The 22,635-nt window shown below is 42.2% G+C and overlaps 3 protein-coding genes across 3 annotated transcripts; 1 reads left to right on the forward strand and 2 right to left on the reverse strand.

The window, feature by feature from the left end:
* Positions 1-221: 221 nt before the first annotated feature.
* LOC138954670 (uncharacterized) lies at positions 222-7,088 on the reverse strand (the record flags this gene model as incomplete). The annotated part of the gene is given in 7 exon segments (XM_070326455.1): positions 222-277; positions 874-1,035; positions 1,491-1,536; positions 1,901-2,060; positions 3,616-3,714; positions 5,347-5,483; positions 6,703-7,088. Coding segments are annotated over 7 exon segments (842 nt in total), but the record flags the coding sequence as incomplete, so codon positions are not given.
* Positions 7,089-7,981: 893 nt separating this feature from the next.
* Positions 7,982-18,325, reverse strand: LOC138954669 (collagen alpha-2(VIII) chain-like). The gene is made up of 4 exons (XM_070326454.1): positions 18,242-18,325; positions 11,696-11,923; positions 11,230-11,278; positions 7,982-9,690 (listed from the first exon to the last, which is right to left on the reverse strand). The coding sequence occupies exons 2-4, from the start codon at positions 11,825-11,827 to the stop codon at positions 9,305-9,307; spliced, it is 567 nt and encodes a 188-aa protein (XP_070182555.1). The 5' UTR covers positions 11,828-11,923; positions 18,242-18,325; the 3' UTR covers positions 7,982-9,304.
* A 1,059-nt stretch (positions 18,326-19,384) lies between these two features.
* LOC138954671 (cerebellin-1-like) lies at positions 19,385-22,336 on the forward strand. Its single transcript, XM_070326456.1, has 4 exons — positions 19,385-19,476; positions 20,221-20,375; positions 20,803-20,851; positions 21,190-22,336. The coding sequence occupies exons 1-4, from the start codon at positions 19,470-19,472 to the stop codon at positions 21,573-21,575; spliced, it is 597 nt and encodes a 198-aa protein (XP_070182557.1). The 5' UTR covers positions 19,385-19,469; the 3' UTR covers positions 21,576-22,336.
* The last annotated feature ends 299 nt before the right edge of the window (positions 22,337-22,635 follow it).

Consider the following 22,635-nt stretch of genomic DNA (forward strand, 5'->3'; position numbering starts at 1 on the left):
ACGCACCCACATACATACACACACATACATACACACACACACACAGTCATACACACACACACACACACTCGTACACACACACACGAGACACTAACACACAGACACATGCATTGTCTTTGTTCATTTGGGGCCGACAAGATATGGAAGAGAAGGACGGGTGGACAAAGACTAACAGAAAGCTAGATTGTCAGGCAGAGAGAGATATACTAGCATTCCCTTACCCCTGTGACTTCAGTCGGTGAATCATGTCCAAAGGTCTTTGGAAGTTTTTCTTGCCCTGTGACACGCACGGTATCATTTTAGCCACTCGATCGACGAATTCCGAAAATAGCTCTGTCGGGTTGGTATGGGTTGTGAAAGAGTGAATGCCCTTGCTTTTACTCGGACAAACATTGAAGGGGCCAATCACTAGCAAGGGATGTGTCGGAAACACGGGGACAGGAGCACGTGTGCATCTTTTTGTCCGAGGGAAAGCAAGGGTATTCACTCTTTCACAAGCCATACAAACCCGACGGAGTTATTCCCGAAAGTCGTAAATTTGCCGAGGTGCGGTGTATAATTCACGAAGCACAGAAATCGATTTGCCAAACACACTTTCGACTGACACGCAAGCTTGTCAAACATTAGATTAGTTCATATCGCCATGGTGACGCTTAGCGTATTGAAATCAATAATCTTTCACATGAAAAGTCACCACAATAACGTTGCTAAATTTGTACATACAAAGTACGTTTCATTCCTTCACTATAAATATTCTACAAACTTATACGTACGATATGCACTCGCAATCATCTGCCCTCCCCCCGCCGACCGCCACACCCCCCCCCCCCCCTTCCCCCTCGCACCAAGATTGTACACAAGAAGCGGACTTACTCTGGTGGGTTCAATGGCCGGCCACTTGAGAGAATTTTCGGGGACAGCCCAGTTGAAATGTTTGTGGATGAAATCTCCGTACCTCCCCCCTGCCACATTGTAGTTGTACTTGGACCCTCTCACGGCAGTTCCGAAAGGAAACAACTTCTTTTTCTGCAAAACCTGCAGCAGACGTTACAGTTGACCAATGCAGTGAAAGGACACCCTTGGGACCAGCCGCAATTGACCCCTTATGGGAGGTGGCCTGTCATAACAGGTTTATTCAGGTTAAGATAATAGCCAATTCCACAACATAAAGTGTGTTTTATTTGGAAATGGACTATCAATTAAAGGGCACCCCTTAGGAGACAGTGTCCCTTCGCTGCAGGTGGTCGTTCATGATCAACAACAACCTAAAAACACCAACAACAATGACAAATCAAGGCCTCAGACAATAAACATGCAACTGCACATTCGCCTTCTTTTGTGGGACATTATGTCTCTGTTCATTTGTTTGTTTCAATTCTCGACTGCCTGTATCAAACTGTAACGCATTAGACTCAAACACCGTGTTGAATTAATCAAATTGTCGTCTAAATCTATGTTTGAGCCTACAGCTGCATGCAATGTAGACTTACATGGATTTGCACGTCTGCCAAATTGATTCCTGAAGCTGTATGGACTCTGAAAAAAAATTTATTTTCATTAGTATTTCAAAATAGATATATTTCCTTTCTTGTGTGTGTCGTATTCCTTATAAATATGATAAAATAAAAGTCAATACACTATTTTTGTTTTTGCTATAACCGCATACTCACACTTTTGCCATTCCCCGAAAAACACAAATATGTTCGATCGTTTAATTTCATGCAAGTGTGGCAAATTAGTAATATAGATGTGTCTGGTTATGTGAGTTGCAGTGTCTTTCAAATAAGAAGGTCTACTGCCTGTAATCTGGTATTTGAATCCAACTTCTTTCCAATTGTCTCTTTTCTCGATTCAGCGACAGAGCTTTGGATATAAACATCATTCTCCTTGATTTACTCACTGTATCTTAATGTTGCTCTTTCGTTGCTTGTCGATCATTTGATCCAGATAAGCCCTGGAGACGTTTTGGTTGGTCTGTGGTACGACCGACACATCATCCACGGCATACTTCACCTGCTCAGATGGCCCGCTTTGAAAGTACAGGCGGCTCTTCTGCAGTGCTGTAAACCATGCGAACACATTGATTAAAGGCCCATTCCTGCCTCGTGAAAACAGTGTGACTCACCGTCTATTTGATCTTGCCAGGGTTTTACACGGGATAAGACCATACCTCCACTATGTCTTGGTCGCAAACCAAAAATCAACACCCTGACTACTGTCTGTGGTGAGTTAGGATTTTATGATCTTTCTTCTTCTGCGTTCATGGGCTGAAAGTCCCACGATTTTTACGTGTATGGCCGTTTTTACCCCGCCATTTAGGCAGCCATCCGCCGATTTCGGAGGAAGCATGCTGGGTATTTTCGTGTTTCTATAACCCACCGAACTCTGACATGGATTACAGGATCTTTTCCGTGCGCACTTGGTCTTGTGCTTGCGTGTACACACGAAGGGGGATAAGGCACTAGCAGGTCTGCACATAAGTTGACCTGGGAGATCGGAAAAATCTCCACCTTAACCCACCAGGCGCGGCCGGAATTCGAAGTTATTACGACCTTCCGCTTGGGAGGCCAGCGTCTTACCACCAAGCCATTGCGCCCGTCGGATTTTATGATCAATTTCTGACGAAAAAACACAAGCGCTTTTAACGAAATCATTTCTCCAATAACAAAATACCAGTGTCCACAGAGTGTCATCTGCTGGTATGTGACCAAACGGAGGAATGGTCTTGTCCCGTGTTCAAGCCTGACCAGATGTAAGAAGAACTATATTATCCCCAATGTATAGATCCTCTTGAAAATCACCATATATCTCTCCAGGAGTTTTAGCTGGGATAAGGGCAGTCTTGGACTAATACCGAAGTTTATAGGCTGGTACCTTTTTGTGTAATTCCAGAACCTCTTCGGGTAATTTTGGTTTTTTTACCATGAAATAATGCGAACTCACACAAAGAAACATAGGACATTAGTGATCTCCGTTTATCCGCCTGCAGAAGAAACAAATGGGATAGGGTGATTAAAAAAAAAAATTCGACGATTTCTCAAAATACTTACAAGACAAAACATTATATTACAACACAACACAGCACAGCACAGCACAGCACAGCACAACACAACACAACACGACACGACTTTAGTGTCTGTTATATTGGTGCCTAAACAATCCCACCAAAACAGCACTTTGATGTTTATGTAAACACAAATAGGCACACGAACGGAGAAAGAAAGTTAGTTACCTCTATGGATTTCTTCTAACCTCTACACCAACAAGCTTCACACACTTCTGGGGTTCTATATAACCTGTAGAAAAAATCTGGTTGGCCCTGATCAAATTGCAAAGAAACAATGACATCGATTTCAGGACAATAACAAGGCGTTTATCCTTTTCTTGAGCTTGCATGAAGCTTGAGCAGCAGATGACTTATTTCTGTTTCATATTACGTATGACGAAGGAAATGTATGAGCATTTGCTTTTTTATGATCGTGTTGTTGTTTTTTCTCCAGTTTTGTTCCTGGTTCTGTATTTACAAATATGTTTTCTTTGCGTGTTCTTGTTGTTGTTTTTTGTATCTATTTCGTCAAAAAGTAATAAAACAGATTTTTAAAAAAAATGACTTACCCGTGTCTGGTGCTGTAAATCCTCCTACCAGATGGAACCACCCGTCCGATGACACGGCCAAGTTATGCAAAGCCGCTGACGGGTACTCGTGCTTTCCATCTGCGCGCACACACACACACATACACACACACACACACACACACACACACACACACACACACACACACACACACACACACACACAAACACACACACACACATACACACACACACACACACACACAAATACACTCGCACGCAAACACGCACACACACATACGCACAAACACACACGCACGCACACACACACACACACACGCACGCACACACACACACACACACACACACACACACACACACACACACACACACACACACACACACACACACACACACACACCCCTCGAGGTACAGATATAAATTGGGAGGTCCTAACTTAATTTCTAGACAACAGCTGATTGCTTACTGGGAAATGTCTGTTAAACCGGTAGGAATGTTTGCTCTTATACGTGGTTCAATCACACGCAGGCTTCAATAAGCAAACAATCAAAAACACAAACAAAAACAAAAACGAACAGAAAACGGACAAACAAGCAAGTTAGTTACCGAGATAATAATGAAAAAGCTAAACAACCAATTGAAAATGTTCTCCAGTTGGTGAAAAGTATCAAACAAGCAATAACAACACAAAACCAACACAATCTATCAGCTACTACCACGGCGACTGCTACTAAGGCTTCCATCACTGCTAAGACGACAACAAGACTAGTATTAGAATGGCATTTACAACGACAACAACAATTACTACTACTGCAACCACAACTATACCGATCCCCATCGCCACCATTACCATCACCACCACCGCCTCTGCCACCAAGCAAACTAAACAAGTCGCGTAAGGCGAAATAACTACATTTAGTCAAGCTGTGGAACTCACAAAATGAAACTGAACGTAGTCCGCCGCTAGTGCAAAAGGCAGTGAAAGTGACGAGCCTGTTTGGCGTGGTAGCGGTTGCGCTGTGCTTCATAGCACGCTTTACTGTACCTCTTTTCGTTTTAACTTTGTGAGCGTGTTTTTTTTATCCAAACATATCATATCTATATGTTTTTTGAATCAGGAACCGACAAGGAATAAGATGAAAGTGTTTTTAAATTGATTTCACACAAAAAATTTGATCATAATTTTTATATTTTTAATTTTCAGAGCTTGTTTTTAATCCAAATATAACATATTTATATGTTTTTGGAATCAGTGAATGATGAAGAATAAGATGAACGTAAATTTGGATCGTTTTATAAAAAGTTTTTTTTTTACAATTTTCAGATTTTTAATGACCAAAGTCATTAATTAATTTTTAAGCCACCAAGCTGAAATGCAATACCGAAGTCCGGCCTTCGTCGAAGATTGCTTTGCCAAAATTTCAATCAATTTGATTGAAAAATGAGGGTGTGACAGTGCCGCCTCAACTTTTACAAAAAGCCGGATATGACGTCATCAAAGGTATTTATCGAAAAAAAGAAAAACACGTCCGGGGATATCATTCCCAGGAACTCTCATGTCAAATTTCATAAAGATCGGTCCAGTAGTTTGGTCTGAATCGCTCTACACACACACACACACAGACAGACAGACAGACAGACTGACAGACAGACACACATACACCACAACCCTCGTCTCGATTCCCCCCTCTACGTTAAAACATTTAGTCAAAACTTGACTAAATGTAAAAAGGAAACATAGACATGTCTTACCTGGAAAGGTAAATTCCATGTGGATACCGATATTCTGCTTGGGGTGGTCATTTAGAAACTTGACCCAGGCGCTGACATGATAATACTGACCAGGTGTGACGTGGATAGTTTGAGCTAGGCCGTCGAAATACTTAAATCTGTGAGCAAAAAACAATCCTTTTTTTTTTTTTGATAGTTTGAGCTTGACCCACCAACTCCGCCCCTCTCCATCTATAAGAAAAAGAATTTCATCCATGCATCCATCCATCTATTCATCAATCCATCCATCAATTCATCAATCCATCTATCCATTCATTCATTGATCCAACAATCCATCCATCGATCATGCAGACACTCAACCAATCATTTGTTTTTGATAGCGAATAGTCCTGACCCTGTAAAATGAACGTTGCATGGCTTCTTTTACACGCATTTGATTTGTATAAAAATCAAACATGGCACGGACAATGATTCTGATTCCAAACCGTCCGCGGTTAACAGAAGAAAAGTCAAGGCAAGAGTACTAGTTGACTAAAGTAAGTATTCTGTATAATCGACTTTGTGTACTAGATAACAAACAACATATGTTTTTCTTTAATGATTATTTATGATTGCTTTTGTTTTCTTTTTGGTTTTAATTCAACCTGTCCGTTGAACACATATTCAGGTACGAGCCAAAAAGAGAACAGATTTTGAGGCAAACACAGAAAAAATATGGAGGTACATTAAGATTTTTATTTGTAAATTGATATTTTAAATTGGATAACAACAGTGAGAGAGAGAGAGAGAGAGAGAGAGAGAGAGAGAGAGAGAGAGAGAGAGAGAGAGAGAGAGAGAGAGAGGGAGAGAGAGAGAGAGAGAGAGAGAGAGAGAGCTCAGAACTCAGAAAATGTAATCGCCAAAACTTGATAGTTGATTGCGATGGGGTGGTTGGGGGAGAGGGAGACCGGTTTCTGTACATGTCCCAACGCGCAACATGGTAGTGTCCGTGAGAGAAAGAGAGAGAGAACGAGGGAAAGAGAGAGAGAAAGAGAGAGAGAGAGTCAGACAGACAGGCAGGCAGACAGACAGATGCACACACATACACACACGCGCACACACGCACTCACACACACACACACACACGCACACGCACACAGAGGCAGATAGAAAGAGAGGGACAGAAACGGACAGACAGACAGACAGACAGACAGACAGACAGGCAGACAGGCAGACAGACAGACAGAGTACTGTACGGTGATGTTCGAAACAGAAAGTTCAGAGAGACAGAGCGACAGACATATATATATATATATGCCAGAGACAAAAAGAGAACAAGTTGTCTGTGGCCGAGAAAGAATTAAGCGTTGAGAAATAAAAATAAGTATACAAACTGACCTGTTGGTGATTTGCACACTGTGGCTACCCGAGTGTTTGTCGCTGCTGGTCACTTGCATTTGGCAGCGCGAGCATTCCCATCTGTCCGTTAATGGAGATTCGAACCCTCCATTCACAATTAGGTTACCTACCGCCAATCCTAGCAAGCTAGCTAGCAAACAAGCGGTCAGAGGTAGTTTCATGTTGAGGTTGAAAAAAACTCCCTGTACGATCGGTTGCACCGTGAATGAATGTATCTTGTCCTTATATTTTTATCTGTGAGTTTTTTTAAAATGTTTTTTAGATGACCCTAATGTTAAATCTATGGATAACAACAGCTTCCTAACCAGCTGCTAGACAATAGGTTTCAACAAAACTAGGCTACACGTTGTACAGCCGAACCCCAACCCCACTCCGTCCTCTCAGCCTTTCTTTATATCTGAACGCGTCGTTCGCGCGAATGTGTTTGTGATAGGATGTATGTGTTTGTGAGAGAATGTATGTATGTACAGCATGTGTGTGAACAAGAACAAGAACAAGAATGTGTGTGTGTGTGTGTGTGTGTGTGTGTGTGTGTGTGCGCGCGCGTGTGTGATTGTGTATGTGTGTGTGTGTGTGTGCGCGCGCGCGCGCGTGTGTGTGTGTGTGTGTGTGTGTGTGTGTGTATGAGTGCGTGCGTAAGTGCGTGCTTGCGTTTACATGTCGTTTGTGCTTGTTTATATGTCTGCCTCTTTGAGTCCAACTGTTTTTTTCCACATGAGATACGAGCAAGTCTCTCTCTCTCACCCTCTATCCTACATACAATACATCTTACTCAAAGATCAGTCCGTCAGTCAGTCAGTCACTCTCCTCTCTCTGTGTCTCTCTATTTCTCTCACACTCCCTCTCTCTGTGATGTGTTTATATGTATATGTGTTTGTGATAGGATGTATGTGTTTGTGAGAGAATGTATGTGTGTGTGTGTGTGGGTGTGTTTGTGTGAGTGTGTGTGTGTGTGTGTGTGCGTGTGTGTGCGTGCGCGCGCGTGTGTGTGTGTGTGTGTGTGTGTGTGTGTGTGTGTTTGCCTATCACGTACGCATGAAAGTAGTCTACTCAACCTTATAGTGCATAATTATGTGTCCGAAATATGCTCTATTCTTGTCCGAAATAACCTATATGAAAACGAAAGGAAACTGACCTATAACGGATATCTCGAGAAAAAAAAGGTAATGCATGTATCACTTGACCTACTGTCATGTATTGGGTTTTGACACAACGAAGATAAAGAGAACACATACTCAAGAGAAAATGATTTCAAGACTTACTGCTCATTTATTTATTGAATGATTGCTCGTCTCTGTTAACCGGTATTGTGTTTTGCTAGATTTTCTGTCAAGGGTTTTCGGTGCTTGTGTAGAGGGCCCCAAGGGGGGGGGGGGGGGGGGGGGTATCATCATGATCACGGGAAGGGAACTTTTAGCTTTCACGATCACAGTTACCTTGATTTTTGTTTTTACGATCACAAACACCTTGACGAATAGAGGATCATAGAGTGATACAGCTGTGAAAAATGTACGTTGAAAATTAAATACTTTGCAATAATGCCCATCACGATCACGAAAACAAATGACGATCACGATCACGAGACTTGATTTTTTTGTCATCACGGATCACGGGCAAAGTCCCATCACGATCACAGAAATGGAAATTTCGGCAATCACGGTCACAGAAAGGTAAAAACAAGTCGCATGCAATACCAAAGTCCGGGCTTCGTCGAAGATTACTTGACCAAAATTTGAACCAATTTGGTTGAAAAATGAGGGCGTGACAGTGCCGCCTCAACTTTCACGAAAAGCCGGATATGACGTCATCAAAGACATTTATCAAAAAAATGAAAAAAACGTTCGGGGATTTCATACCCAGGAACTCTCATGTCAAATTTCATAAAGATCGGTCCAGTAGTTTAGTCTGAATCGCTCTACACACACACACACACAGACAGACAGACAGACGCACATACACCACGACCCTCGTTTCGATTCCCCCTCGATGTTAAAATATTTAGTCAAAACTTGACTAAATATAAAAAACGCCAATCACGATCACGATTTTAAACCCTTTGGGGCCCTCTGTGTAGATTCCTGTCAACTTGAAATAGGGTTTGTTAGATTTCGTTGGATTAGTAATCGGGTTTGTTAGATTCCTGTAAACTGGAAAAAGGATTTGTTAGATATCGTTCCACTAGAAATCGGGTTTGTTAGATTCCTGTCAAACGAAAATAGGGTTTGTTAGACTAATCTGGTTTTGTTAGATTCCTGTCAAACGAAAATAAGGTTTATTTTATTTCGTTCGACTAGTAATCTGGTTTTGTTAGATTCCTGTCAAACGAAAATAGGGTTTGTTAGATTTCGTTCGACTAGTAATCTGGTTTTGTTAGATTCCTGTCAAACGAAAAAAGGGTTTGTTAGATTTCGTTCGACTAGTTATCTGGTTTTGTTAGATTCCTGTCAACTGAAAATAGGATTTGTTAGATTTCGTTCCACTAGTAATAGGATCTGTTACATTCCTGTCAAATGAAAATATGGGTTGTAAGGAAATTCTGGCGACTGGTAACTGGTATTAAAAGCAATGTCAAAAAACCAGTTCAGTTCTCAGGGATCACGAGGAAGGCAGAGAAAAAGGAGTGGGGTCCCGACCAGTACAAAGTCTTCAGCCCAGTCTGCACCCAGAAACGATCTCCAGCTTTGACAAGGAGCGTGCTGCCTGCTGAACAGGAAGGCTCCTGAGGGCTGCAACCGGACCTGGTAACGAGGACACCGTTCTTGAGCAGATCAAAGTGGAAACTAGCGGGTTGATCCTTGGGGGAAAGCTGGATATCGAAGGAGTACCACCCGGAAAGAGGCGCGGTGAAAATACCCGTAGCTGAGTCGTACCCCCCACCTGTTTCTTGCCGGAGCTTGAAGTGTATCGGGGCGTCTACCGGTAGGGTATTTATTGATGGCAGCTCAGCGCAGAACGCCACCTTGCGGGCTGCACAATCGTTTAATTTGGTTATACAGTGAAACCCGCCAATTAATACTTCCAACAATATGTGAAAATCAGGTCTTAAAAAGAAGGCTTTGAACAGAACACCTTAAGATGGGGAGGAGGGGCCTTAAGAGAGGGGTTTCCACTGTAGCATGTTGCCATTAGACATTCATGAGATGAGGTTGTTGTCATTGTCTTTAGTGTGTCATATGACAAAATGGGATCTATTACTAACAAACCGAGCGTAGAATATCGAATGACATTGTGCTTAAAGTGCGTGTGATATCACATGGAAAGTGAGCTTTTAGTTACAGGCTCCATGGTCAACTAGTCGTTCCAGAAAGGAGTGAAGATGTATTAGTCCAACACAAACAATTGCATAAAGAGTTGCGCATATCAGACGAAGAAGCAAATCGAAACAACACCATGCCTGATTTTAATGTGAAGCGACTTGTCATACATATTAAAGGCACAGTAAGCCTCCCGTAAACCATCACATATACTGTCAGGCTTTTACACACAGTACAAACACCCTTCCATTTGAACGCTCACCGAACGGGAACATCTTAGGTGCCCTACGTAAAGAGCGAGCAATTTTCAAATAATTAATTTTGCGGATTGTCTCCTCACACAATCGGACCGCGCCGTGGTGCGTTTTGGCGCTAGACCTAACTTTTAAAATCTAGATAATGAATTGACAGCTTGTTACACACACATTCTTAAATCATAAAAGAATTCTTTTTTCATGAAGACAAGATTGGTACAATTCGAAGTTTTGAAAGTTTGAAAAAAGAAAAGCCCGGAAGCAGGGTCACACAAGGTCGTGGTTCTCGTAGCAGACGACGGTTTATGCGTATCGCCAGTTCCTCTGAACAGTCAAAAGCCATCGCTAGAGTTCTTGTGAACCACAGCCGTTTGTTTTGTGCATATTCAGAGGTACATAATAACGTGCTATTGCAGATAAGCTCACAGCGAATTACTAACTGACGACAACATTGTGAAAAAGAGAAACTGGATCACACGGGTTCACGATGGCTCAGGGGTAAGATAAACCACGCAAAAATAAATTCTTTGAAAATTGCTCGCTCTTTACGGAGGGCACCCAGGATGTTCTCAAGCGGTGAGTGTTTAAATGAAAGGGTGTTTGTACTGTGTGTAAAAGCCTAACAGTATCTGTGATTGTTTACGGGAGGCTTACTGTGCCTTTAAGAGGTTTGCGTTGTCTTTCCTGTTGTGTAGTTCTGGGTTGTGTGGTTTTGTGTCGTTTTGTGTCATGTTGTGTCGTGTTGTTCCGGGTTGTGCCATTTTGTGTTGTATTGTTGGGTGTGTCGTTTTGTATTATGTTGTATTGTTCTTGGTTGTATCATTTTGTGTTGTGTTGTTCTTGGTTGGTCATTTTGTTTTTTGTTGTTCAGCTGGGCAGTGTCGTTTTATGTTGTGTCGTGCGTGTGTGTGTGTGTGTGTGTGTGTGTGTGTGTGTGTGTGTGTGTTAGGAAGAGAAATGTGTGTTTGGAGGGGGGAGGGAGGGGGGTGTTGTCGTACCTGTGGCCCGTTCCATGGCTTCCATTCGAGCTTTCAACTCAGATACTTCCTGAAAAAGTGCAAGGGAAATAACATGATAATATGATTGATACAAAGATAAGGTAGTTGGGCATTTATTTTGGCTGTATGGAAAAAATAATGACATTTCAATTTGTTATCAAATCTTTATTTTGCGCACTGAAATCAAAGACCACCCCCCCCCCCCCCAAAAAAAATAAGGCTAAGTAACAATATTTCTCTATCTTTACTCTCGCTCTCTGTCACAGTATTTCTGGCTGTTTTTCTGCCTGTTTGTCTGTCTGCCTGCCTGCCTGCCTGCCTGTCGGCCTGTCGGCATGTCTGCCTGTCTGTCTGTCTGTCTGTCTGTCTCTGTCTGTCTGTCTGTCAGTCTCTTTCTCTCTCTCTCTCTCTCTCTCTCTCTCTCTCTCTCTCTCTCTCTCTCTCTCTCTCTCTCTCTCTCTCTTACCTGTGAGAGTCTACTGACTACAGCTTCCAGAGGGTTGATGTCATCTGATCTCTTCATCACGTGGTTTGACGACGTCACGCTCAACAGGAGCAGTGCTGACGTCAGAAAGGGCCAAGACAACTTCGGGAACATTTTTAGTTTCGGAAACACTGATGCAAACCCGACTTTTTGTTTTCCCTCAATGACCTAGAAGTGAGTGAACAGATCCCAAGAGTTCAACGGTATCCTCTGGAAAAGCAGAAAATGCACTTCAAACCTTCGACTTATAAGGTAACAACATCACAATCAAATGTAAAGCGGCTGCAGAACTCAAAGCGTCACATCTGCTGAAACTGACAATTTTATTTCAAAGGACGAATACATAATTTGTTTCCACAGTGAATACCACCATTTGATTGAGCTAGAAATACTGCGCTTCCAGGCACATATTTGTCTTCGACAGATCGAACATTCACCTCCCCCGCCCCAAATAGGCTTGGCAAAAATAAATGTGACATTGATCATGAGACTAACTTCTATTTCTCAAAGAAAACAGCTATCAGAAATCGAATTTACCTTTCCTGGGTTAGCCTTTTCAAAAGGATTCAGGGGGAAACGAATCTGTTACTAAATAGCAGGCGATACAAGCAACTCTACTGAAGACAAACACGCAATGGCGCAACAGTAATGGCTAGCTTTAACAAGAGGCGAAGCCTTCAAGGCTCACGTAAGAAATCGACAAACAGTAACACAAACTCAATCACCCGGTCACACATACACACACACACACACACACACACACACAGTAAGCATAGGTGAAACTGTGCAAGAAAGCGAGACACTAGATCTAGATCTGTCTGTCTGCATGTACCCTTACAGGGACACGACTGCCAACTAGTCTCGGCCCGCTCAAAATAACAATGACCGAGACGCGTGACGTCTAACCCTCTTACGCCATAATGTGACGTCTTCAAATGACGAAATGTTAAAGTTTCTACCACAGACATACACACGCACGCACACACGCACACACGCACGCACGCACGCACAGACAGACAAAGTTACGATCTCATAGGCTACACTTCCTGAGCCAAATACTAGTAGCCAGGTTAAAGACGACAAAACCACCGAGAGTAAAATGAAAACTTCGCTTTATCAGACCTAGTCGTTTACAAACACTAGCACAACTGTTATCGTTGAGTCCCATTAAATGATAACGATGTGAGCAGTAAGTGACAAGGATCTGTACTTCTATTCGTCCAAACCTGTGTATAGGGTATCGTACCTTGTAAACGCCCATCCCTCACATTTGTTCCAAAGGTGTCAAAAACATAACATAATTCTAAAACTCTTCACAAAATACAGAGATATCATTTTAAGTGAATATTGACAAGTTGGGTTCGTATTTTTGCCACTGCAATCTGTGGATAGCCATGAAAAAAGTGGACAAAGATTTGAGAGACTCGCCATCTAAGGCTTTAGAGGTCAAACTCGGGGATTTCTTCTTCTTCTTGTCGTTCGCTGTTAGATCGTCAGTCCCATTTTGCGTTTTTGCGTGGATCTGTGGTTGGTTAAGGTGCGCCTGTTGGCCCAGATCCTCCGACTTCAGCCCTTAGGTTTCTTTGGGGGTTACCCCGCCCTTAGTTCCTGGCTCAAAAACCTAACCCTGGGAACACATGGGGGATTTCTTACCGGGGGTCCCACCCCGGGGCTAGAGCTTTTAATGCGGCTCTTACCCGCATGGTGTAACCGTCATCGGACACGTAGGGCATTTACTCGGGGATTTAAAGGTCATCCACATTGAAAAATGAAACTTTGCACAAAATATCTACATACTAAGTGAAGTCGCATGCCGAAAATCTTTTTTCCGAAAAATGCTTCTTGTTTTTTATATTGAATAAAATCTACTTCGGATAACCTTTTGCACCTGTGAAAACCGCGCCCACGTGATCATTTGCCTCGTGACGTCAGCGTATGTAGTCAACAATGGCGGCGCATATCTCGGATAGTGTTAGTTCTGAACCAAAACGAAGAAAAACTTCCAATGGCCTATATTGTGCGGTCGGGCGATGCACAAATAAACAAGCCGATGGCTACACCTTGCACCGCTTCCCGAAAAAAAAAACCAGTCCGTGATAGGTGGGTACGTTTCGTGCAAGAGAAAAGAGTAAACTTTGGCCCAAAGTGTGGGACACCGACTTCGTCGTCTGCGATTTGCCATGAACATTTCGAAGGTGACTGCTACCCTCCACGTGAGGCATTGATGAGAAGTTTCGGAATTAAAACAATAAGGACTCTAAAGCCTGGTTCAGTCCCAACCATCCATCGGGGATGTCACACGCGAAACACACAGATGAAGCGCGGTGCGTGTTTTCACATAAATAGCGGTCAGTGTCAGCTTGACCCGTCCAGCTATCGCCCTGTGTTTGGGTTTGTAAACAACACGGCTGGCAATGCTCACTGGTACGGTCAGTGTCAGCTTGACCCGTCCCGCTACCGAGCTGTGTTTGTGTTCTATTTGTCGCATTATTATTATATTTTTTTAATTTATTTATTTTGTTGGTAAATTAGTATTTTCGTTTTAAATAAATACATTCAGGTGTGCATTATTTGGCCAAGTGTGTGTGTGCTCGAATAATGTCAAATTTGTGACATACTATAATCAATACTTGAATGCTTAATGTGTGTGTACTTTGAGCAAGTCTTTACAAGAACTGACTTTCAGTGGTAAATTAACTGTTAGCTACACATAGCTTTGTGGACTAATGATTGTGCTTTTCGTTATCTGAGAGGATGGGTGAATGTGCCTGTGAATGTTTATGTGTTGGTTATTGTTTACTTGAGACAGGATGGAAAGTAAATTTAACTTGGAGAAAAGAGTAAGTTGTTGAGTTTATTGGAAAAGTAAGTTGTGTACCGTAGAATTTGTTGTTATGTTGACAAAACAGTTTAAAAAAGAGCAGACCTGACTCTGCAAGTGATAACTTATAACTACTTGTTTCAATGACTTTGAGGTATGAGTGAGGTGAGACACCACCACACAATCCACATGTGAAATATATCTGACCGCTTTCGCTATCTCATGGTGACACAAAAACAAAGGTGGATGTGACAATGGCAGTATTAACTTGTTTTTATTACTTAAATTCGTATACACATTTGAAAATCATAAAAAGCTGTGAACACTCCCCACCCACCCCCATGCTCCTTGCACACAAAAATATACCAACTACACTATGCATGTTACAAACTACATGATTTTACTGTTGCACTTCTGTATCTTAAATATAAATAAATAAACACACTTTTTCAAATCAATGTGTGGCACAAGCTGAACCAACTACAAACACACATCAAAATAGTTTTCTCGTCAATGTAATAATAATATTTATTTTCTCGTCAGTGTAATAATAATATTTAATCACAATGACAATGTATTATCAATAAAATTGGAACACATAAGGATGCAAAAATGGGCTGATGCTGTCATATAATGTAATATTACTCTGGGTCCCTATAACCCACGTACTGCCCATCTGCACTAGGAAACTGTTCTCTAATTCTTGCAACCGCACAAGCTGGTAAGGTGACCCTGATGTCTCTCCCCAGCCATTTTCAGACCCACCGCACAAGCATGCGGTAAGCTACATACCGATACCGCCTGGAAAGAAAAACAAGCATACAGTATTAATGACAGTATCAATCAATCAATCAATATGAGGCTTATATCGCGCGTATTCCGTGGGTACAGTTCTAAGCGCAGGGATTTTTAAAAAAAAATGTTATGCAATTTATATCGCGCACATATTCAAGGCGCAGGGATTTATTTATGCCGTGTGAGATGGAATTTTTTGTACACAATACATCACGCATTCACATCGGCCAGCAGATCGCAGCCATTTCGGCGCATATCCTACTTTTCACGGCCTATTATTCCAAGTCACACGGGTATTTTGGTGGACATTTTTATCTATGCCGATACAATTTTGCCAGGAAAGACCCTTTTGTCAATCGTGGGATCTTTAACGTGCACACCCCAATGTAGTGTACACAAAGGGACCTCGGTTTTTCATCTCATCCGAAAGACATATAACGTGCGCCACACACAAGACCCTTTTGTCAATGGTGGGATCTTTAACGTGCACACCCCAATGTAGTGTACACGAAGGGACCTCGGCGTTTCGTCTCATCCGAAAGACTAGCACCCACCACCTAGGTTAGGAAAGGGGGGAGAAAATTGCTAACGCCCTGACCCAGGGTCGAACTCGCAACCCGGTCTCGCTTCCGAGCGCAAGTGCGTTACCACTCGGCCACCCAGTCCACAGTACACAAAGTGTACAATCAGGATACTTGAAAACATTCCCCATATTGCTTTGCTCAGAATTAGCACATGCGAATAAATGAATTGTCTTGAAATAAAAATGAATATCTGACAATTAATTTTCATTTTTTTATTTTATTGTTATTTGTTTTTGCACATCTATGACATAAACCTATTTATAGTATCATGATTACAATTCTAAAAAAAAAATAACTTACTCATTAGCATCCTGTATAGCCCTCCCATACTGCTGGTTGTACCAGTGATAGCATGTCTCCAAGACATAGTGGTCCAAGCACACTGATCTGAAGCCAGGGTGGTCAGTGATGCAGCCCACCCCTGTGCTTACTGTCAGTGATTCCATTTCTGGAATTTCTTGACAACAGCGGCATTCTCGGATTGAGCCCATGCCTGCACAGTTTGCGCACTGACACCTGCACACACAAAATTTGATACAAGTTTAGTTCAAATTCTCTGCAGTCTACAAACTAACACAAAAAAATTGATCTACTAAGGCAGTAAAACAACTGAAATGGACAAATTCACAACCAATGGTAGTGACCATTATGTCTAGACAAAACCATAATAAATTGTTATTCCATTGGAAGGAAGGAGGGGTCGTGACTTAGATCGCACAATGACAGCGTTAAGCGAGAAATTGTCACTAATAGTTGAGGAGAACATAATGGCCAGGGACCGTACCTTTTTATTTTTTTTATGGCCGGACCACTTTTAGGAGCTGTGCTACGGCACTGTGGTATATTCATACGTGTACTGATTTGGCTAGTTTTAGTTTTGGGGACTGCTACTAGCAATGATTGAGTGGGCATACTGACTACTCAGTAGGATGATGTTTTGACTAAAATTATAATCAGGAATGCGCATCACTTTCTGGCATGCATGAATTGCATCAAGGGTAAAAGAAGACATCGCACAAACTTTACAAATTACTGACTGCAAAACAAGCTCTACCAGAATCGATTCTATAATAGGAATATATACGAGGAAGAGTCTCACAATCACTGAATCAGTGGTAGTTTCTTACCAGTTGATGGACATCAAACGATCGAGAGACTCGCTAAAATCGTCTCTGTCGGGTGTTTCCTCAACCTCAGCATCGGACAGCTCAGGTTCAAACTGGTATGGTTGAAGATCGTGTTCATTCAAAACCTCAAAATCACTACTGTAGCACGATAGTTCCAGTGAAGAAACGCTGCTTGTTTCACTGTTTTCTTCATGGTCTGCCATGCCAATACAGCTGCTGACGTCACTGCGAGGGGAGATCAGCCATGGCTGCGTTTTAGATTCTTACTTCCCTTACCCTTAATTGCAGGTATGAAAACCCACTTTCATTGATCGATATCTATTAAACCAAAGGACTTTGCTTGCCAATATTTTGCATCTGGTACTATTTAGTAATGTTCTCTCAGCAGAATTTTTTTGACCGAGCAATGTGGTTGACCTTTAAAGACAGGGCTCCCCACAGTGCGCGTCCCTGCGTCCTATACGCACTAGAAGCCGAAACCGCGTACTAGAAATGTATGGAGGGGGTCTCGGGACGCTCTAAATTTCCTTTACCGTGCTTACCATAGATATTTTCCAGACTGCAATCGTCAGCTATTGTACACAGTACACTACACGTGACCACAATGTTTTAAAAATACACCGGGACTTTTCTGCTTTTGGACCCTTAGGATCCTCTACAATTCTGCAGCGGGGGTCCATGGACCCTCTAAAAATTGAAAGTAAGGGTCCCGGGACCCTCTCGGAGGGCCGTCCGTGGGGAGCTCTGAAAGAGATCGAGCAAACGGACTGTTTTGGAATACGCTGTGGTTGACACATATCTTACAGCGACAGAGACATATAGAGGGTATAGCCGACACAGAAACAGATCCTACTATGATTCTCATACCAAGTGATCAACAACCGCTATTTTTCACGAGGAACAGAATGATTCTGCCCAGGGTACACTACCTAGTAAACGCCCACCCCATACTTTTGAGCCAAATTGGTGCATAAGGGGGGTGGGCGTTTACAAGATAGTTAACGGCACATTAAACTTCACTTCACGAACTACCATACACTCAAATTAAAACAGAATGACAAATCGCTAACAAGGCAAAGTCATAATGACGGCGATGGTAGTGACTACTTTTGCTCGTTTGTCTTGTAATGTTTTCGCTCTTATAAAGAATTATACACAAATACAAGTGCCATCAAAGCAAAGGTTTTTAGAACATTCTTACCTGAAACACTCTGACACTGTGTACGTATGAAATATGTCAGAGCAGAAAGTTTGATATAATCAGATAAATCTAGACACGTTATCAAAATTTAGTATGTAAAATGTTCAATGCTATAATTTGAATCTCGGATTATCGGGCTTTCAGAGGCACTGACACATTAATCCAGATATGTCACAAAAGCAAACAACGCAGTCTAAGTTGCTAGGTACTGCTAATACCCCTGTCACTCAAAATATAATGCACTGGCCTGGATAATAACAGTTGTCACATATATTTAAGGTACGTCCTATATATAACAATTCCTGTTTACACATATGTATGCATACCACATATACCTTGTAAGGGGCATGATAGCTCAGCTGGTAAAGCGCTGGACTTGTGATCATCGGTTTGCGGGTTCGAATCCAGGCCGGGATGGACACGGGGCATGTGCAGACTCAGAGACGGTATTCATGTCCCACACCCCTGTCACCACTGTGGCACGTAAAAGACATCGCTCATTCTGCTAGAAGTGCAGGTGGCCGATTATATCAAAACACGCACACGTCTGGGTAGCGCGACTCCATTGCTGTCAGCTTTCCATTGAGACACAAGTTTCCCAGCTATGTGACAATAAAGTTATTACAATTAAAAAAACCAAAAAAACAACTTCGCTTGGAAGCCGTGGTTTAAACCACCGTCCCAGTTTTAACATGGATTAAGTGCATCCATCCACCTGAACGCTTACTGAAATTCCACTGTCTGAATGATTTCTGTACAAAGTGGCAATACGTTGTGCTTCATAGTAACGCCAATGGCAGTAAAGACATTAATTCAGCGGAAAACAGTCCTACGCTGCAGATGAAGCAATTAAGCTGTTGGATTTTGGTCAGATTAGTGTTCCAGTGTAGTTAATGCAAAATCCAGACACATGATCGTTTGCACGAGAAGGTATTATCTTTAAACTCAATATTGTAACGGGGGAAGGGGGGAGGGGGTTGAAAGGAGGGAGGGAGGAGGGGAGGGGTGAAAGGAGGGGGGTGGGTAGTAGCTGCACCCTTGCCTTTACCTCCGTTTTGGACGGTATGGCCTGAGTATTACTTAATTTTGTGAAACTATTCCGGACATACGGTACAGTCACAGGGGCTTGCTTTTTTGTGTGAAGAAAAGGGTATACAGCCAAGTTTTTCACTCGTGATCAGATCAGACACGAAACGATCCAGCCCCAAAGGGTGCACCACTAAGGCTGATGCAAGGTAAAGTCATGCTAATATGTATCAGCCAGTCCTATTATCTTATTGTTTATTTGTTTGTGTGTTGTTAGTTTGGTCGGTCTATTACGTGTTTAGTCGCTTGATTGTTGATTTTAATGGTCTGTTTTTGTTTAGGTTTTGACTTGGAGTTTGATGTGGATTTTGGTTATTTGGTTGGTTGGCTTGTGTCTTTGTTTCTTTGTTTAGAAGAACTTATCTTGGTGTAATTGTGTGGGTTTTTTGCTCTTGCTATTGCTTACTGAACTATACCCCATGAAACTGCTGATTCGGATTCCGTGTGATTCAATTCGAATTGTTTTGGTGATGTCCTATCTCTCTCTTATTTACGGTAGTAAAACGTCACACATGGTACACGACGTACAGCTTTCGCACCAGAAGATAGACGAGAGAAAAATTACACAATTAGGAACTGTGACACACTGAAAATTAAGGTACTGGTTGTAAACAGGATGGTCGCATGGATGGGGGGAAGGAGGAAGAATCCAGCAATGCATGGACATAGCGTACATAAACATTTATTCATTCATTTACTGAGCCATCGAACTATTCTTTAATTTGGTAAACTAAATCATTCATTCATTGCCAAAACGTTTTGTGTTGTCAATAATTACACGTTCCAATAACCGACAATTCTTGTTTTTTTATTCTGAATGTTGGAGCGTAGCAGTCTATCTGTTTTCGGATTTAATTCATTCATTGCTGTTAACTACTTTTGATTTCCAACAGACACTCCTCACACCATGGAAAATCGCGTTTTCTGGTTGACCTTCATTGCACTCGTGATAAGGACGGAAGTGACGTCAGCAAACGTTGGTCACGTGATGCGGAAGAGATCTGATGACCCACACCCTCTTGAAGCCGTGGTCAGCAGACTTGCACAGGTGATCTCCCTTTTCATGCGGTGCTGTCACTGGCACATGTATATCTTATGAATGCGACCGGGACTGCTTAAAATATAAGGATTTGCTTGACAAAAACATTGACGAAAGAGTTCTTTAAAATCTGATATGTATTAACATTTTCACTGTCTCGGTCTGTCTCATTGTAGTCTCTGTCTCTCTCGCTCTCTCTTTCTCGCCCTCTCTGTCTCTCCGCTTATTCTGTCTCTCTCTATCTCTTTTTCCGTCTCACTCACACCTTCTCTCACTATGTTGTGAACCAAATACAGTCTGAACCTGATTGCTAGCATTTACATGTTACTGTTACTTGTGCGCGCAATAATTCACATTGGAAAAAGCAGACAATAATGTTCCTTAAAAAAAGTATCCCCTGTATCATAAATATAATAAGCACCTCTACTTCTGACAGGACCTGACCCAGTTACAGGCACGAGTAACAGCTCTGGAAAATGCAAAAGGTAAACTTATTTTCTGACAGACAGACAGACAAACAGACCGGCACATACAGACAGTTAGACAGACAGACAGACAGACACACACACACACACACACACACACACACACACTAACGCGCGCACACACGCACGCACGCACGCACGCACACACACACACACACACACACACACACACACACACACACACACACACACACACACACACACACAGCTGCATCAAAATACGATTATATGGCTTTCTTGTTCTTCTCTTTCTTTGCGCTTGGTTGTTGATTTGACTTATAATGAACAGAAATTTTGACTTCATATACAAACGTACCAATCCGACTCTATCACTCCAGGCAAACGAGTCGCCTTCCTAGCCATGGAAACAACAGAAGGCGTGAAGGCCCACGTCCCTATTCCTTTCTCTCCAGTCTTCAACTTGGGAAATGGATACGACCCACAACTGCATGTCTTCGTTGCTCCATATTCCGGAATCTACATATTCAATTTCCAGATCTTCTGCAACCAGCCTGGCGACCTTCTTGTTGATCTGATTAAGAACGGACATATTGCTGTGCGCATGCGCGTCTTTGATCAGACTTACAACACGTCCGAAGCGTCATCAGTAACGCAACAAGTGACTTCGGGAGATCGGTTCTGGATTGTTTTCGACCGCGACGTTTCGCTGCACAATGGTGTGCACAGCTTTTTTTCTGGCACTTTGGTGTCGGCTGATGACTAGCTCGTGTCAGTTTTCTGATTTTGTTTTTGTTTTCTCACCTTTTTTTTATGAACTTTCAAACAACAGATTATTATACCTGCGATCCTTCCCGTGTATACAATTTGGCTCGCCTTAACAGACTTGACCATGCAGGCTTTTACATGAGAAAAGACCATCCCTCCACTTGGACACATACCAAAAATCAACGCGCTGACTGCAACTTATGGTTTTTAAAAAAATCATTCATCTAAACCAAGCGTCTTCGCACAGGAAGAAGTCACTATGTTGAGTTGTTGGTATGGGTCCACATGGAAGAGATAGTCTTGTCCCATGTAAAAGCCTGACCATATCTGTGATGGTGAGTGGGTTTTTTTTCATGGGAGGGACCGTGCTTTTATACATTCGCAGCTTTTTCCCGATAGTTTTGTCTTATGTTTAGGACATTTACCTTTGATTTAGAGTTTTATTACCTTTGATTTTATTTTTAGAGTTTGCTTCGACTTTTCCACTTAAGGCACAGGTGAACAATAACAACCGTAACTGACCGTCGAAACTGGAAGAGCGATAGAACATTAACATTTCGCAGCTTTTTCTAAGGCATGATTGTTTTGCCTGATGTCACTTTTTTGTTCTCTCTTTTCCCCTTTTTTGTGTGTGTACAAATTGCTTTGACTTTTGTAAATGAAGGTTACAAACTGCAAGGATGAACGCCTCAAAATTCTCTGTTAGAGGTCCATATACTAATCAAAGATGTTGCATTTCAGTAAAGGCAAGGGAACGATGATTTTGTTCAAGGTAGTGTATGGGTGCGTGCTTGCGTATGTGTGTGTGTGTGTGTGTGTGTGTGTGTGTGTGTGTGTGTGTGTGTGCGTACGTGTGTGTGTGTGTGTGTGTGTGTGTGTGTGCGCGCACGGGCGTGTAGAACGATTCCCGGAAAGCTACTGGAGAGATCTTCATGACACTTTTTATACAATTTCTTCAAGAATAACATCAGCAGCAGCAAATTGGTCCTGATCGTCGTAAACTCTTACTCAAATCCTTCTCTTAAAAACAAAAACATAAAACAATTAAAAAAACTTGA

Source organism: Littorina saxatilis, unplaced genomic scaffold, assembly GCF_037325665.1.
Source record: "Littorina saxatilis isolate snail1 unplaced genomic scaffold, US_GU_Lsax_2.0 scaffold_1548, whole genome shotgun sequence".
NCBI classification, from domain to species: Eukaryota; Metazoa; Mollusca; class Gastropoda; order Littorinimorpha; family Littorinidae; genus Littorina; species Littorina saxatilis.

Bases quoted from the DNA above. Each gene is read 5' to 3' on its own strand.
- LOC138954671 (XM_070326456.1), top strand. The intron at 20,376-20,802 runs GTGATCTCCCTT...TACTTCTGACAG, and splicing joins TGGTCAGCAGACTTGCACAG to GACCTGACCCAGTTACAGGC. The intron at 20,852-21,189 runs GTAAACTTATTT...CTATCACTCCAG, and splicing joins AGCTCTGGAAAATGCAAAAG to GCAAACGAGTCGCCTTCCTA.
- LOC138954669 (XM_070326454.1), bottom strand. From the start codon at position 11,827: ATGTTCCCGAAGTTGTCTTGGCCCTTTCTGACGTCAGCACTGCTCCTG. The intron at 11,279-11,695 runs GTAAGAGAGAGA...GCACTTTTTCAG, and splicing joins TAGTCAGTAGACTCTCACAG to GAAGTATCTGAGTTGAAAGC. The intron at 9,691-11,229 runs GTACGACAACAC...ACGATTGTGCAG, and splicing joins AGCCATGGAACGGGCCACAG to CCCGCAAGGTGGCGTTCTGC.